General features: G+C 47.3%; 1 protein-coding gene across 10 annotated transcripts in view; it reads right to left on the bottom strand.

The window, feature by feature from the left end:
• The window catches only part of sptan1 (spectrin alpha, non-erythrocytic 1), a 36,505-nt gene extending 18,776 nt beyond the window's left edge, over positions 1-17,729 (bottom strand). For 9 of the 10 annotated variants that reach the window (XM_048258489.1, XM_048258484.1, XM_048258490.1 and 6 more), the window contains exons 1-17: positions 8,377-8,619; positions 7,630-7,755; positions 6,700-6,840; positions 6,113-6,393; positions 5,560-5,704; positions 5,125-5,279; positions 4,653-4,788; positions 4,216-4,317; positions 3,951-4,088; positions 3,445-3,555; positions 3,258-3,335; positions 2,930-3,085; positions 2,421-2,625; positions 1,663-1,844; positions 892-1,135; positions 492-614; positions 69-286 (exon numbers count right to left, since the gene is read on the bottom strand). In XM_048258489.1, the coding sequence (XP_048114446.1) occupies positions 69-286; positions 492-614; positions 892-1,135; positions 1,663-1,844; positions 2,421-2,625; positions 2,930-3,085; positions 3,258-3,335; positions 3,445-3,555; positions 3,951-4,088; positions 4,216-4,317; positions 4,653-4,788; positions 5,125-5,279; positions 5,560-5,704; positions 6,113-6,393; positions 6,700-6,840; positions 7,630-7,755; positions 8,377-8,613 (2,778 nt within the window). In that variant the 5' untranslated portion in view covers positions 8,614-8,619. Of the gene's footprint in view, positions 1-68; positions 287-491; positions 615-891; positions 1,136-1,662; positions 1,845-2,420; positions 2,626-2,929; positions 3,086-3,257; positions 3,336-3,444; positions 3,556-3,950; positions 4,089-4,215; positions 4,318-4,652; positions 4,789-5,124; positions 5,280-5,559; positions 5,705-6,112; positions 6,394-6,699; positions 6,841-7,629; positions 7,756-8,376; positions 8,620-17,614 lie in introns of those variants that run through there. The other variant, XM_048258486.1, reaches the window with a different exon arrangement.
• Positions 17,730-18,259: the final 530 nt, after the last annotated feature.

Below are 18,259 nucleotides of genomic sequence, written 5' to 3'. Positions count from 1 at the left end.
TGCATTTATTTGATCACACATAGTGACCACCAGAGACAAGAGGACAATGAAGACCATCTTCTCCTCACCTCAGCCGAGTCCTCGTCTTTGCCGTAGTCGGGGCTCCCCACGATGGGCTCCTTCTCCCGCATCCAGGACTCGGCCTCGTTGGCGTCGGCGAAGTACTGCTGCGCCTGCAGAGAGTCCTCCAGGTCCTGGCGGCGCTGGCCAGCCTTGCCCTTCAGCATGTCCCAGCGGCTGTTCAGTTCACCCAGCTTCGCCTTCACCTCCTCACCAGCAAAGTGGCCTGACCATCCACGGAGGGAAACAACACTTCAGCCACCTCAGTAGGTCTCTGCTCTCAATTCTCATTAACCTGGTTACAGTTCTACATAAGCTTTAGGTTTTACTCCAAGTATCAACGTGAAAAACACATTTTATGTCTCTTCATGTGTTAATTAAAGTTGCAAAGGAACATTTCCAGAGTTCCTCGTCAGGTCTGAGGTACCCACCTTCCTCCACCATGGCCTCGCCCTTCTGGGTGACTGCCTTGATGCGTGGCTCGTGTCCACCAATCTCAGCCTGAAGGGCCTGGTGCTTCTTCAGCAGGTTCTGCACTCCAATCAGGTCTTTGCCTGAGAGAGAGAGCGCAGAGGAGAAAGATTAGGGCCAGGAACATCATTATTCTATGATCATATAATCTGGTGCATTTACCCATCCCAAACACCTGACTCCAAGAACAGTAGGCACTGTAGAGATACCTCAACCTGCCTCTTATAATCCCCCCTAAAAGTACAAACACGCACTTACAAATATCACACTCAAATCACATCAGTATGGGCAACTAATCTACATAATCGATACCCTTTCAGGTCCATACACAGTCCACCTCTGATCGATGTATCTACTGACCTCTGTTGGTGGAGGCGGCGATGGGCTCCTTCTCGCGGATCCAGGTCTCCTCATCCTCCACGTCCCTAAAGAGCTGCTGCAGGCGCAATGAGTCGGACAGCTTCTGCTTGCGGGCGGCCATGGGCTCCTTCAGGGCCTCGTAGCGCGCCACCAGGGCTTCCTGTTTCTTGCAGATGTTGTCGGCGTCAAAGTGGCCGGCCTCTTGGAACTGACGAGCCTGGATGGTGATGCCGTCAATGCGGTCCTGTTTGGGAGAGAGATTTAGGGGACAGTGTAAACATATGGCAGGTTTAGTGAGCTAGTGGTGTGGGACTATTTTTTTGGGCTTTTTTTTTTTTTTGGACAGGACAGTGGAGAGTGACAGGAAGCAAGTGGGAGAGAGAGATGGGGTGGGATCGGGAAATGACCGCAGGTCGGATTCGAACCTGGATCCCCGTGGGCACTCGGACCCGTATATGGTACAGGCGCTGTAGCCTGCTGCGCCACAGCGCCCCCAGTGTGGGAATATTTTGGTATAAAGACTTAATTATGCTATTCATACTATCTAGATCCTCATTTGCCTACATTTATAAAGCTGTATTTATACACACTAAAGGAGGGAATGTAGATACAAATAAGTAGAAATGAAGACCCATATATTTAAAAAGGGCAAAAATGACTTATTTTACATTGAGGAGACTTCAACATATTTACACATCCATCAAATTAGTCAAATGATGGTGACTGATCCGTTTCCTGAGCAACAGTCAGGTCACTCCAACACCCTTTTACCTGGTGGGCAGCTACGTCAGCCTCCAGCAGCGCGTGCTTCTTCTGCAGGTTCTGCACGCTGGTCAGGTCTTTGCCGTAGTCGTCAGAGGCCAGATGGCCCTCCACCTCGTACAGCCACAGCTCGATGTCCTCCACGTTGCGGTTGAACTGCTGCTGCTGGTTAGCCTCACGCAGCTTGATGCCTGATGGGAAATGTAGTACAGAGAAGAGTGAGGAGTGGCTCTAAAGACATCCATCAATGCTGCTAATCCACAGAGTCACTCTTCACAATACAATGCAGAAAATCACTCTTCACAGACCAACCATTACATGACAGAAAAACAGTATAGACGTTCAAGAAAGGGGTCTGTTTAATGATAAACATTTAGGACCGCTAGGACTTCCTTTCCTTTCCCACTATTACTAAATTATAGCCTGGCTAGCGCCACCACTTCTCAATGAGACGTGGTCTGGGAACCAAACGTTTATTTTCTCGTATTTGAAAAAAATGCCCAGATCCTTTTATTGGGTGGCACGGATGTCTATCAAATGCGTCTGTGCATAGCTCATCATCGTCTTGCTTTCCCCCCTGTTCTGTGATTGGTTCCCTATCTCAGGCGAAAATTTGCTCCATGGTCTCCAGGCTGCCTTAGCAGCGTGAATCAAATCAAACTAAATTAATGAAATGTGGAAATATATGTAAAAGCTAAAATTCAACACATTTGTACATTGCTCAATAGATAAACACTACAGACAAACCAAACCATTTGGGTCCTCACCTTTGAGCTCGGTGGCTTCCAGAAGCTTCTTCCACTGGGTGCTGACCTCGTCCATGCGGGTGGACACCTCGCCTGAGGCGTAGTGGTTGCCGTCGAGCAGTTCCTGGCCAGACTTCTGCAGAGCGTCGATACGACTCTGGTTGGCGGAGAGCTCGGCCTCGAAAGCCTGGTGCTTCTGCACTTTACCCTGCAGGTTGGAGGGGTCCTGAGAAGACAAGGGGGGAGAAGAACCAAAGATGAAGCTTCAATTTCCCTGAATAATCTGATATAATATAACAATAATAAAGGAAAGTGACGAATCTATTGACGACTGCACCTCACCAGCACCTGGAAGGCTGTGCACAGGAACTTTATCATTTTTAATAACAATAATAAAATTAGACTGTTCAATGCATTGTCTACCTATGCATATTGTGTATGCAGAATTACCGTACTCTGTTTTTAGTCATTTTATTTAATGCAAACATCCTTTACCAAGAAAAACAGAAATGGAGCTGACGATGACCCACCTTGTAGGCCTCGTCAGTGGCAGTCTTCATCTTCTCGTTGATCCAGCTCTTGAGCTCGTCGGAGTCGCGGAAGAACTGCTGCAGGTGGAAGGAGTCTTCCAGAGCAGCGCGGCGAGACTGAGCACGCTCATGGAGGGCGTTGCGTCGACTCAGCAGCTAAACGACAGAAGGACAGGATGGTCATCTCTCATAAACTCACTCATGTAATATACTTCATATTCAACACTGTCTACTGTAACAGGTTGCCATCCAAACTATTCGCAGTGGCTTCCATATCATATGATGTCAAACAGGAAGTGTGATTGAGTGTAAAAGAGTAAGCACTCACAGCATCTCGGCGAGTGGCCACATCCTCCTTGGCGTAATGGTTGTTCTGAATCAGCTTGGTGGCAAACTCATCGAGGGCCTTAAACACAAGAGAGGACAGAGCAGCAGGTTACGTTTCCCCATCAGAGACTCAGCCAGTCTCATCTGAACAGGTGTTACTGAGGTGTGCTACAGAGGGGGAGCCTTACAGTGATCTTCTCCTCCTGGGCACTGAGGGATTTCTCAAAGTCCTCGTGCTTCTTCAGCAGAGCCTCCACACTGTCCAGGGAGTCACCCAGGTCCTCATTCAACAGGAAGGCCTACGGACAAGGGAACGATTTCACAACGGTTTCACCAAGCTCCTATTTTGGACTCACTTAGCTACGACACTATGTGTCTTGTAGAGTATGTCTGGAACTTACTGAACAGGGGTGCGTTTCCCAAAAGCATAGTTGCCAACTTAGTTGGTTGGCAATGGGAAATTGCATTGCAACCAACAAAGTTGCTAACTTAGCTAGCAACTATGCTTTTTGGGAAACGCACCCCTGAACATTTTAAAATGTTTGACAAACTCAAACCCAGTTATCAGATACTGAGCTACCCCTCAATAATGCTGTGCTTATGAGCCTCATATATTATTATTATTATTATTATTATACGCTTATACTCTTTTATATTATTATACTCTTATATATTATTATACTCTTATACGCACCTCCTGTTTGCTCATCCAGTTGTCCACCTGCTCGGTGTCCCTGTAGAAGAGCTGCAGGTCCATGCACTGCTCATACTGCTGCCTACGCAGCTCCCACAGCTCCAGCAGAGACTCCTTCTCCTCAGACAGGATGCCCAGCTACACACACACACACACACACAAACACACAAAAAGACATCAATGTGTGTTCTCTAGTTCCACCACTGTAAAACATAGAAAACACACGCACACGTATATACACAAACACACACATACACACACATACCTTCTCTTTGACTTCCTCAGAGGCATAGTGTCCGGTGTTGAGCAAAGCCTGGCCAGCTTCGTCGGTGGCCTTGAAGCTGTCTTCATGAGCATCAATTTCTCCCTGAGAAGAGGAAAAAACATTCCTCACACTCAGGAAAATCCACAAATATCAATAGAGATTGAGAATGTGTCGTCATCATGGCATTTTCCCATTGGTGAACGCAAAGCATTTTGGGGATCCGTGGCAATCCATGCCCATGTAAACGGCCAAACGTACCCATAATCTTAGTCACGTGTTTTAGCAATCTCTATAGTCTAATAGCCATAGTCTAATTCAACTGTAACACCCAGCCACCAATACTGACTCCATGGAAGTTGTTTGAGTGGGTTTGCCTCTGAGTAGCTATATCTATTTTGGCTAATGGGCAGGTTCTCTAGTGAGCTATGGTGTTGCACCTTGTGCTCCTGGTGGCGGTCAAGCAGCGCCTCAGCTCCGGCCACGTCATTGGCCAGCTCGTCAGCGTTGATGAGGGCCTTCATCTCAGTTACCCAGCTGGTCAGGTCACGGAAGTCAGCAGTGAAGCGCTGCAGTCTGGGGGGGAAGCGCAACCGACAGCAATCACCTTACTGCACAGTAAAACTTACACGCTATTCCTTTCAATTCTTCAATCCATCTGATTCCATCTTTGAACTCTCAATTCTATGATCTTAAAACACTTAAACCAATACCCACAACCCATACAATTTAAGTTTAATGGCCCTGATTTAAATGGCAGGCAAGTCTGTCAACAAGCAAAGTTCTTACACATGTTCTATAGCTATCCTACCATAACATCACAGAAAAACTAGTCAAAACTGTTGAACAGATCAGCTGAAAACAGATCTAACTGGTCTCACTGGACAGCGCTGGGCAGTGAAGCGTGCTCACCTGTAGGAGTCGTTGAGGCGTGCGTGTCGCTCAGCGGCCAGCGTACGGATCTGCTCCCAGTTGGTGATGAGCTCGTCGCGCTTCAGGTGGATCTGCGAGGCGTTCTGGGGGTGGGTCTGCTGCAGGCGCTCAGCCTCGCCGCCAAGAGTGTTCACCTGAGGGATGACCGGGACAACATGAGGACGGAGCCAAGTGGTAGTCCTCAAAGCCTCTGGAAGCGTTGTTGGTGACAGGACACTTGTAACTTCCTATAAGGCTCCTGAGGCATCTTAGAACTAAAGCCTGACTACTGTTTTTGTAATACGGTCGGTCATGTGTGCAATACATTGTTTTGTTCAATATATGGATGAATTTGCATTTCAATTTAATTATACAGTTGATGTGTGTGTGTGTGTGTGTATCTGAGTGTGTGTGTGTGTGTGTGTTTAGACTGACCTTGTCCTCCAGGGCCGCCAAGTCTCTCTCCAGGCCCTCGTGTTTGCGCAGCAGCGCCTGAACACTGGCCAGGTCCCGGCCGAAATCATCCGACGCCATCAGCTGCTCCTTCTCCTTGATCCAGCTGATGGTCTCATCCACATCCCTACAGGCAAACACAAATGTGCCTCCATCAGCCTCCACTCATCATTACCACAGGAATCGCTCTCTACACCTCCTTACTAGCTTGCCTATAATGGCTTCCATATTTATTCCATGTCGCTTTGTCTTCACAGTTAAATTGACTACTGGACAAATTTCAATTCAAATTCAAATTTAATATGTAGTTTTAAGAAAATCAAATCCACATTTAAGTCATAACCTGAGCTACTCAAGTACACTGCAAATCCAACACTCAAGTCATAACCTGAGCTACTCAAGTACACTGCAAATCCAGTTTAGACTGAATACAGTGTTCTGGGGGAAGGTAAGGAAATCGATTTTCTGCAGGGTTTTTTCCCCATGGGAACTGATCACGGAGTTGAAACTGCTCCCCGCGCATCTCTGCACGTACCTGTTGAAGCGCTGCACCTCGGCGGCACCGAACAGCTTGCCCTGCCTCTGCTGGGCCAGGCCCTTGAGCCGCTGCCATGCGTTGTTGACCTCCTCCTGCTTGCGCAGGATCAGCTCGGTCTCGGGGTGCGAGTCCTGGGTCAGCTTGCCCGCCGCCTGGTTGACGTCGTTCACGCGCTCCTCGTGTGCCGCCAGGTCGGTCTGGAACTCCTCGAACTTCTTCTGCAGCACCTGGACGTGCTCCAGATCCTGGCCCAGCTCCTCGGAGGTGACGATGGCTTCCTACAGGATACAGCAGGACAAACGAGAGCAGGGAACTTTAGTGCAGCTGCATCCCTGATGTAATTAAACTGATGAATCCCCCAAATTGCATGGACTCGTGCCGTAATTATTCTATGCTTTACAGGTTAATTGACTGGAACCTAAACATAAAGTATAAAAATGATATACTTGCATGCAAAGTATGAAATTGGTCTATAATGATAATAATGCAAGTTAATGGTTTATTCTATATAATTTAATGTCTAAATGTTACATCAATAACCGTAGTGTACAGAGAGTGATGAAGTGAGAGGAGGAGTGCCGGACCTTGTCACTGATCCAGTCGAGGGCGTCCTCGCACTCGCGCAGGTACTGCACCAGCTTCTGGGCCTGCAACAGACGCACGCCCTTCTCCTTGGTCTTCTGCAGCAGCTGGTCCCACAGGTGGTGCAGCTCCTCCAGACGCGTCTGGGACAGGGAGGAGGAACACAAGTGAGGATGGAGCGCTCATCATGGACCCCCATCTCCCCAACTGGAGACTAGCAGCAAAGGATAGCTGAGATCTAAAAGAGAGTGCTTTCTGACTTGTGTCATACTAGTTCTATTGGTTGGGGTGTCAAGGCAACACTTCTCTTGAAGACCATATTATTCTTTACCAGAACATGAAAGTTGTGAAGTATAATACCGGGAAAATCGAATAAAGATATAAAGGAGTGCTATACAGGTAGCATTTCATGCATGAATGCAGGATCACCCTCAAATATTAATGAATTCTACTGCTGCTAGAGAATTCAGATCATCACTGCAAATCAAGCCATACATTTCACTCTAGGGAAGACAGGAAAAAAAAAAGAGGACAGTTCAGTGGTGGAAACAACAGAGTCACAGCACCCAAGCACCTACTGGGACAAAACTTCCATAATTGACACTTGTTACTATGGGCCGCTGGGCAGTCCGGTATGGTGTGAAGGACTGAAGCACACGGGAAGGGTTAACAGCGCACCGTACATCTGCACTAAGACTTTATTATTGCAGTCACCATCTTCACCACCATCATCATCATCATCAGCACCATCATCATCACCAGCATCATCATCATCATCACATATCAAAACTAGACATTATCATTTGATGTAAATAATCCTAACCATATGTGTGTGTGTGTGTGTGTGTGTGTGTGTGTGTGTGTGTGTGTGTGGGAGGGGCAGGGCGTTAGCACTCCAGCTGACGTTTAGCATAGCAACTGTAAGGCTTTACCCGGATGGTTTCGGATGCAAAGTGGCCCTCAGAGATCATCAGGTTGCCTGTCTCGTCCAGTTTGATGATGGCCCCAGCATTGGCCTGCACCTCCGCCTCGAAGGCCTGGTGTTTCTGCAGCTTTCCCTGCAGACAGAAAAACAATACAGACAATGAGAAGATAGAATGTCCATGGAGGAATAGAATGTCCATGGATGAAAAGAATAACAGCAGTTTATTTCATTTGGCCAGTGGGGCCTGGCATGGTTTATAGTATAGTACATGTAAAAGTTGATGACCTTAGCACTTAGCAAAAAAATGTACCAAAGGCTACAGTGTTGGCCAAGATATAGCCTGGTTAAACATTACCCATGCCACATTCCTTACTCAGACTTTGAAACCCACACATTGTGACAATCCATCGTTTCATTTGCACCTTCACCCCCTATTCATGGGTTTCATCAGGTCCCTTTCCACAGGTGTTTTAATCAAGCACCATGCAGTCTGCATTCATAATCTACGTGCTTGATTTTATACACCTCTGGAAAGGGACCTGATGAGACCCATGAATTGCCTTTACGGACCCTTCAGCACAACATATGAGTGAAAAGCCTTGTGAGTCAACACTCAATATTCTGCAAACTAATATCAATGAAAACATTTCTTGCCGACACCTCTGCATGACCCTGCTACTTCCTGCCACACCAACCCTCGTGTGAACTTTTACTTTACTTCAGGCAAGATAGGAGGCCTGCCTCTGTGTCTGACCTGCAGGTTGCTGGGGTCCTTGTAGTTCTCATCGGAAGCGATCTGCAGCTTCTCGAGGATCCATTTCTCCAGCTCGTCGGCGTCGCGGCGGAAGAACTGGAAACGGTACGAGTCCTCCAGCTTCTGCCGGCGCATGGTCGACAACTCCTTGAAGCGCCGGTAGCGGTCGAGCACCTGCTGCCGGCGCTCCTGGATGTCATCGGCCGTCTCCAGCACCTTCACCCCACTGGCGTCCATCTTCTGCTGAGGTACGACAACGCCAACAGACACCAGTTAGGACCAATTCACAGGAAATAGCTACAGTAAAGCCTTAACACATTTTCTTGGCCAAATGACATTCACACGGACCATATTTTGGCTCGGGGGACTATGGGTCCTAATCACCCCAAAGCAACATGCAACACACAGAGAGTCCAGAGAGAAACGTGGTGAACTACACGGGTGTAGTAGGATCAATTGACGGATCAACTTCATAATTCAACAATTCATTCATATGACAAAATGGCCACCTATTCCCTTAGCTATTCCTGTTAGGTGTATTGGTGGAGGCCTTGTGCTATCTTTTTAACAACCCCCCATATCTTTCCATCCCCAGCAAATAAAGCACACAACACCTTTTAACTACAATTCCGAGAAAAGGACCATCATTTTTATGGACCGGATAAAACAAAGCAAAGGGTGTGGGTAGTGTGCGTACATTTGAGAATGTGTGTGTGTGTGTGTGTGTGTGTGTGTGCTGGGGGGGAGGGCGTTAGCATTCCAGCTGACGTTTAGCAGACCCTGGCAGCTGAGCACACCAGGGGGGCCTGGCGGAAATTCCACAGAGAAGCTCTGCACAAACGCTGTCCAAACACAAAGAGAATGCTGCCGTCAGCCCCCAACCCCCCACCAACACACACACACACACACGGAGGTGCCATCCCTTCACCCCCCTTTACCAAAATCACCCACACCAACCCCCCTCACTAACCAGCACATGTCCCCTAGTCCCCGTCCTCTGTGTCTGGATGGCTGCTCTGGGAGAGAGCCAAGCTGGGCTCAGCTGGCCAGCCCATTAGGGGTCACACCATTGTTATGACAGAGACCGGACTGAAAGGTCATCAACACACCAATTACCACAAATACAAAACTGGGAAAGTGACAGACACAGCTACTGACCGTACAGGCTGGGTCTATAATGTATAGGCTATATGTTTCTGTATGTTATAGGTCATCTCTCTGGACTATACCCCCGAGAAAGTGGCATCATGGGTCATTAGCTTGGCATTGTTGTTACCATCTTTATCCATCAGTGGTGCTATGGGAACTGTTCATCTAAATGGGACGTTGCACCCAATGACCTTCACACAAGGTCTTCCCAGAGAGAAAGCCTGGGGTTCTCAGCCACGCCCTGCAGCCTTCCCACAGCAAGAGGGGACAGCTGACCTCTGGCAATGTCCCCCACCTGTGAGATCCCTCCAGTGTCATGCCAATCACGCCAGAAGGCCAGTCTATGACTGTGGCTTCACAAACACTTCCAGAAATACTTGTCCTATTTTACTGCGCTACAATCTACTAGTACATTTTCAGACACATGTCAAATTGTCATGGGGCTGCTGTAGGTTGGCCTGCTGGCTGATTGATGGTAATATCACATGAGAGATCAGGACTGGCGACCCAGCTCATTTGAACTGCTCTAAATGGACCTGACACACAGCTGTGAACATCTGCAGCCAATTCCCAGGGGTCTGTGACCTGCACCTAGGGCCAGGATGGACTCATCGGTCTGAAAGGTGTGACCTCAGCTTGTCCTGGGCCTCTAGGAGGAGCAGATGGCTAATGGTGGCCTGTAGTCGATATCCAGTGCAAAACACAGGCCTGGATCTATTAATGACTCCATTATGAAACTGGGTGGGTCTTCTGACAAATTACGTCTGACTCCTCTCTAAATACATTTTTCATTTTAGAGTAATTATGCTTTTTCAATGCTCTCATCACATCATTCAAAAGATAATTACATTTAATACTGATAGATCATTCTTAAAATTTCACTGGCTAAGCAGCCGGACAAGAACACTTGAGAGCTGCAATGGAAAGCCAAGGTCATTGGCGACAGAGAAAGAGGAAGAGAAAAAGGGATCAAGAAAGAAAGAAAGAAAGAAAGAAAGAAAGAAAGAGGGGGCTAGCTTTTCTTCAAACGGACAAACAAAACCAGGGGGGCTGGCTTTCCAGTCATCCACACAGTCAGTCACTTCCATGGCCTGGGGTGCCAGACTGGATCAATGAAAGCCTTTGTTACAGGGGCCAACACAGCCCTCTGGGAGAGAGGGAGAGAGAGAATGAACGATGGAGTGGGAGAGAGGGCTAAAGAGGAGTGCATGAAATCGGGTGATCAGAAAGAGTGAGATGAGGTGAGGGTGAAAGAGAGAGGGAGAGAGTGAGAGAGAGAGAGAGAGAGAGAGAGAGAGAATAAGAGAGGGAGGCAGTTCACTGAGAGCTTCTATCCACTCCATCACAGACTGGATCAGTTGAGTCAGCAGCATCAGCAGCAGCTGCAGCTCCACCCTGCTCTCAACACCCGCAGGGGCAGCAGCTGCAGGCTCAACATTAGCAGCAGCTGCAGTTACCCATCTCAACACCAGCAGCAGGCCTCTCAACCGTGTGCGTAGCAGCAGCTGCATCCCCACAGCAGGGCAGAGTGGCTCACATTACAGCAGGTTACATTAACCTGCCTGGCCTCACGGCCTGTGCCTTCTGCAATTCCCCAAGTCCCACAGCACAACAGACCTTCTGCCCAGGCTGCTACTGCGGCAGATGCAGCCAGTCTGTTATTAAGTAAACAGGCACGGCCCGTCACTGGAGTAGCCGTTTACGCTGCACTACGCACATCCGTCAGAGCAGACCCACATGGTAATTACACCCACCTACACAGCCACCGAGCCTTGGCAACATGGGGGGAGCAGGAGGAGAATCAGTGGAGAATGGCGGAGGCGATGGCATGTACAGTTGCCCATGCTCTCCAATCACACATCAGACTGGAGCTAAAACCCCGCTCAAAAAAACAAACAGACAGATGTGCAATTCTCGACAATAAAACTAAATAGAATGTGTGCCAACTTCCAAGCCGATTACAGCAGCCAGGGCAGTCCTCATCATGTTCAAACTGTCAGCCAGGCCGCCCATCCCCCACCTAACCTTCCCTACCCATCCCATCTCTTCTCTGCTAAGCAGTGCCGGCTCACTGATAGTGTCCTGGGGGATTTAACAGCAGGCTGTGACCTGATTCCAGCCAGATAGTGGTCAGTGGTCACTACAGACAAGGATGGAAACTTGACCCTAGCTGGGAGATTGAAGTCAACAGTAACCAATGGGGTATCAGTTTCTTCAACAGGATAGGCCTATCAGGTTTTTTTGTTTGATTGTTTTAAGGGCCACTCCCTCCAAAGGTGGACTGTGTCCGTGTGTTCCAGGGGGCAGACTGTGGACTCTAAAATGATGTCATTACATCTGCGTGCAGAAATCTTCGGCTGGGTGTGAAATCCAAGTCACCAGACCTCACGTCTCTTGTTAACTCTGCCCAGCCACATGACTTCAGCAGTGATACTGAGCTGATCACATATCGCCAAACAGCAGGAATGCTGCAGTATGCATTCACCTTTACGATCAAATCAAGGATGCAGAAAATCTGTCCAAGTTCTCCGACATAGCGGCTCATCTGAGGTGAATGATTTAAAAATTCCTATGGGTGTGGCCCCAGCAAGCGCACAAATGAAGTGGGGTCTGGAGGACTACGTCTTAACCCCCCTACGTAGCTACACAGCTGCACAGAAAGATAGGTGCTTCTACACTGGGTGCGCTCACATGATAACACCATCCCCCTTCAGCAGCACCTCCAGAATCTCTGACACTCCTACTGTACGTCCCGTTCACCCTTACTCACACGCATCGCGAAACCTCACTGATGCGGACCCTGTGCAGCACAGCAGAGAGCTACATGCACGTGGATATCGAGGCCCATATTGCGCTGTGCTGAATGTTGTGCCGTGTTGTGGTGTAGTGACAACACTAGACTACTAAAAATGTGAAGCGAGAGAGTATCAACCACGGTACGATCAGACCACAGGCACGTGACCAAAACAGCCCACATGACCACAGAGGTTAACTTGAAGCACCTTCACAAACCAGACAACACACAGGCAGTCGGTTGACCACAAACCAATCATATAACTGAACCACGGAGGAAACAGAACAATCAAAAAAACTCCCTTCCTCCCTCAACAACACCAACGGCAGTTTGAAGTTCTTGTCTCTAAGCAGACTTGCCGCCCCTTCTTCTCGCTCGCCTTCAGCAGAGCTGTTTTTAGAGCTGGCAGCGGCACACTTAGTCCCTCTCCATCCCGGCGATCAGGAGCCTGCTTTTCCCAGCCTGTGCTGCTGATAATGAGCTCCGGTGTGGCATAAAGACAGCCGAGGTATTTATAAACCCCCAGAGGTGGCCAGGGACACATAGAACTGCAGAAGTATGTCGAGCAAGGACGAGAGACAGTGAGTGCTGAGAAAGGGGAGAAGACACTGTGTGTCTCTGAATGTAGATATGTATGTGTGTGTGTGTGTGTGTGTGTGTGTGTGTGTGTGAGAGAGTGAGAGAGAGGGGGAGAAAACCTGTTGATTCCCATCGCACTGCACCATTGCAATTCAATGCAATGTTCTCAGCAGAGAAGATACGAGTTAATGTCAGAACACAGACGTCCTACAAACATGTTTAAAAAGCTGCTGCTCTCCAGGGCCGGGCTCTTTTTCTGCTTCCAAATGCATGTAGTGCGAGCCCCTGAGGCCTATAGCAGAGCCTCTGCTTTACACCCACGGAGGAAGCTAGAGGGGCTGGGAAAATCGGATGAGGTCACGCAACAACCCCGGGAAGTTTCCATGGAAACACATCTGTTATCGAGGAGGTTGAGGGGGATGGGGGGGTGGCCATGACGACAGATCTAGGGAGGGTGAAGAGGGCCTGTGGAATTTGCAGGAAACGGGTGGGCCGTCTCCGAGGATCTCCACGGCCAAGAGGAGTTCATGTTGAGCAGAGGAGAAACAACGCCTATCAGCGAGAGAGAGTACACAGATAGAACACAGGAAGGGGCCAGCATCCATTCTCTATGCCTAGTACCTGCAGTGAGAAGCAGCGAGAGGTCTATCTGAAGGCCTACATCGGCCTACATCAGCCCACACCAGGCTCTCAGGGTGTTTCACACAGCCTTCTTGGCCAGAGTAACCGCTGTTGTGAAAGTGCATTTACTCCTCACGTGTGCCCCCCCCTTCTTCATGACCGAATTTCCTGTCAACATTCAATATTGATGAACTTGAACTGCAGAGGAGGACGCCATCGCTGAGCTACAGGCTCCATCTTTCAACAGCTCTCCTCCTACTTAATGCTGAAAAGTGGCCCCATCTAAAAGCAGCATATCTGGGACTGAATCGCACAAAATGGCAGCCACAGACCAATGTCAGGATGACTTGAATTCCAGTTCACACTCTTGTACACTAGTCACTGCTTACTGAATACACACTTTTACTTTTTATTCTCAATGTTGTGTAACAGCTGGGACATATCCAGCTCTGTTTTTGATAAAAAAATAAATAAAAAAAACACTGCAACCTTTATCATGCAGGAATCCCAGAAACGTCCCCACACAGACACACACTCTCAAACCCATGCAGAACACACAGCACTGGATTCATGTGACTAGTTTGTGATGAAATATGGACACCATAAAACTATGGCTGGGAGCAGGACTGCTGCAGAGCTGAATGACTCCAGGCATAAACATGCTATGAGCACTTCTGTTCTTTCTGCCATTTATTCTCCTCTCCTTCCCTCTGCGGTTCCTCTGTTTTTAAGGACAGGCCATCTACGGCCTTGACTAGGACAGGATTGCACTTATTATTCCCCTCTTAGGACTACCTCCCCGGTTCATTCATTCATCATTCACTAGTATTCCTCTCTTTCTTTCTTTCTTTCTTTCTTTCTTCCTTCCTTCCTTTTCTTCTTTCTATCATCTTTTCTTCCTCCGTCTCGGTGTCTCTGGTTTCCTCCTCTCTGCACTGCAGGCAGACGCATCGCCCCTGCAGTAGAGGGGCCATGTGGGGAGGCAGCCAAGACCCGGCCCAGCCCTTGCGTCTCCCTGTCTGAACAACAGCAGCAGGACAGAAGACACACACACACACACATCACCGAGCTGGAATGTCCTTCTCATAGGGCTGCTTCCTGCTCTCAACATTCCAGAACCTTCGGACCATTCTTTACCATCCCCAGCCACTCCACCCACCCACTCACTCACACCCACTCCACTCACGCACACACACAAATGTGCCTCTCACTGCAAACCCATTCACTACTCACGGCAAACCCATTCAAACACACGTAAACACACTGACACACTCATGCAACACATTACCTTTAGTTTGGGTTTAATAAACTTGGACATGGTGACAGGTGCTATGGGGGGCGCAACATTAATGTAAAGGTTAAAATTAAAAACATTGACAGTGACAGTTAAGTAACAATAACTCATTTTCATTGGTTGACAATCAGGCTTAATTAGCCTTAACATGCAAAAGGATCCAACCATCACACAGAATGGAACGCGTAGAAACACTTAAAAGAGAACAGCTGACAAAGACAGAGGGACAGCCACCTCACAGACACACCCTTATTTTCTCGACATCACAGGCCACACCAGCTCATTCCCAAAGGGTAACGGGCAGCCGGCAATTTGTCGCCCACCTGACACTGACATGGCAGGACTGACAGCACAGGAATGGCACTCCGCTATGGGGACTCTCCCAGGCAGCTAGGGGCATGGTTGACGACACTGGCTTGGGTTACGTGAGTGGATGCAATGCAATACCGAGGAGGCATGCACTGCCTACAATGACACACTGAGAGCTACTGTATGTCACTGGGCCGAGCCTAACAGGCCACAGCTGTTAGAGATAGCCTTCCGTGGACTGATAACGGTGTTGCACTCACTAAACGAGGCTGTGAAGTAACTAGGCAACACAATCTATTCAAATGTGATCATCTCACTGGCTGGATTTCGGGGAATGCTTATAACCAATACACTTCACTCATGATGACTGACAAAACAAACGTGTCCATATAGTTTTATGATTGAAACCAGTATAAACAAAAAGTGTTTGACTAAACTTTTCCTGATAGCACAAGACAATAATGAGGCCTACACTTAGAGACTCGCATAACATCTATGCAAGTTGGCCTTGATATCGTTGCGCATTGGTATGACATACTAAATTGCTGACAGTAAAAAGTAAGACATAACGAGGACCCCTTCTGATGTGCCTGAATGCATCATTCGTACAGCTGAAGGAGCACACCCAAGTTTCTGTTCCTCACTGCCACAACAGTGTGTTCAGTCAACCACAGTGGAGAGATAACAGCATGACAGGTTAGAGGGTATTTTTTAATGGTATGTTCAAAAAGAAGTTTGTCAGGACATTGTAAAGGTTACTAAAAGCATAGTGTGTAATATTCTGTCTAGCTTCTCAGAGTGATGCTAAATAACAGATGCGTCATAGAGGACAGAGGACAGGATCCATAACACCAAAACTAATTCTGCAGAGAGGCCCAAGGCCTAGAATAGCCCCGTGATTTGATTATCAACAGAATGATGATTACAGCGTCAGAGGAAGGGCCCACCACGGATTCCTTGTCTGAAAACTAAATGTCAGAGCATCTGTTCTCACATCCTAGGCAGCCTACAGTAAGGCCCAAAGGAGTAAGTGTGAATACTAATGACTGTGCACAAAAACTAGAACTTTCCAGCTGACAGACCTCTCGCTGAGATCATAGAAATGTGTGCTTTGGCAGAATAAAAAGAGTTTAAACGATGATTACAAACTATTGTGATTTGATCACGGTGATAGCTCCGCTGGTGCTATGCATTTACGACTACACAAAGAAATGTCAACATTACCAATCCGTCTTTTTCACTGAAAGGGGACACGCTTGGGATGGATGTGCCCTATTAAAATGATCTGGGTACTAGGCTCATGGTAATCTGAACGACATTCTAAAAGTCGACAAATGGAAGTGTTTAAGCCTCTTTGCGGGCGAAACGCACGGTCAATATGACCAGGCACTCCTGTAAAGCAGACTGGACGTCAAATTGATCCGCGAGGTTCGCCATTGTAGCAACGCTGACTAAACAAAACAATACGCTGGTCGCTGACTAATTTACTGTAATACGAAAAAAGACATTATATCGGAATTGCATTGGCTAGTTAAACACAGTGCATTTCCTCTGATTTGTTCGTTAAGATGCAATCATATAAAATAACGCTTGCATACAACAGACTGCCTTTCGCCTGATTCCATTTGTTCAATGACATTCCAGTTCGTCTGGCGCTGGGTGGGTCCTCCACATTCGAAATGTCTAACATTAGCTAGCTTCAGCAGAGGATTGCTGCACCTTGATAACAACAAAAATTAGGAAGTTTCTCATAAAATCTTCGATTTACACAAGAACATGTGGCAACAGACATTTCAGACAAATGACACGTATTTCGAACTGGACATTTTCAGTTAATCCAGTTCAACCGCTAGCACCAAGCTAACGTTCTATCTAACACACTAGCCAAGCTAACGTGAACGCCCTGGACAACACATTTTCTTGGGAAGTTACAATGACAGCTATACCGGGTACTTAGCACCTAAACAAATTGCCCATGCATTCATTAATTGCCCACAACAATAATATACACCAGAACGCCAAAACTGTTGTTAAACATAACGAACTAACCCATAGCTAACCACCAATGTATCCGCCTGCTACTACCCTACTTCACGTTAACGTTACTGGGCGAGTGCTTTTTATGGGACAAGTGGAAGAAATACTCCAGCTAACAGTAACCGATTCCAGAAACATGCGTTTTGCAGATACATTAACGTTATATTGAAAATTGTCATATGAAAACAAACGTTGCACACATTTTTGTGAGATAAACCTTTGAATAGGTTTATCTTTGCCTTTAGGTTATATATTAACCTCTCTTCAGAGCTTGCGATAGCATGACAGCTAGTTTGGTAGGCAGGTAGCTGGTAGCACGGTCTCTCAAGCTTGCTAGCAAAACTCTTAAGCACAATCACTTAAAAGCTGTAAAAACGACACAATGTTCAAACATGCAGGTGTTGTTATGGGTTCTCTAAAAGTATTAATATGTTAAAATATCAATGCAATCATACCTCTTCAGTGTAGTTTTCTCTGCTTACGAGGACTGGATCGAAACGGGTGGCAACCTCCCCGAATGAAATAGCTGGTAGTGGCGGGGGAGCAATATAATACTCTTCGCGAGGGAGTGACATCATACGCCGCAGCAACACACCGAGCGTTTGACGAAAATATACGGAATAAACCGAGTTCACATCCGACGGAAACCATTCACATCAATTCATCAGTCTAATTATTATGGTTGGTGACTATGTCACTAATGAACACAACCATAACCTTAATGTTAATATGATTGTTCATTAATGGAATGTGATTGCTCATACATTTTGCCTACATAACAAAGGTCCCTATAGAGTCTAATGAACTTGTTATAAGCTAGGCATTAACCTACTTTCATTTAAACATCCATACATTAAAAAGATAGATATAACATTGCTCGTGTTATGTGAAAAGTTTGGCCAGAGTCTCAACATCTCAACATAGTTCATTTAATTTGGGGTGGTATTGGATTTGTCCAGGAATGTGCTCACTAGCCTAGGCCTACATCCATCTCTCTAAGCTCTACACTAGTCTGAATTTTGCTGTCTGCAATTATATTTTCAGATAGCCATAGTTGCCCTATCATCACAGACATCATAATATGTAGGTTAAATCATGGA

The sequence above is a fragment of the Alosa alosa genome, chromosome 12 (genome assembly GCF_017589495.1).
Source record: "Alosa alosa isolate M-15738 ecotype Scorff River chromosome 12, AALO_Geno_1.1, whole genome shotgun sequence".
Classification (NCBI taxonomy): domain Eukaryota; kingdom Metazoa; phylum Chordata; class Actinopteri; order Clupeiformes; family Clupeidae; genus Alosa; species Alosa alosa.
Note: the sequence above shows the minus strand (reverse complement) of the source record. Positions and strands in the feature narration are given on the sequence as shown.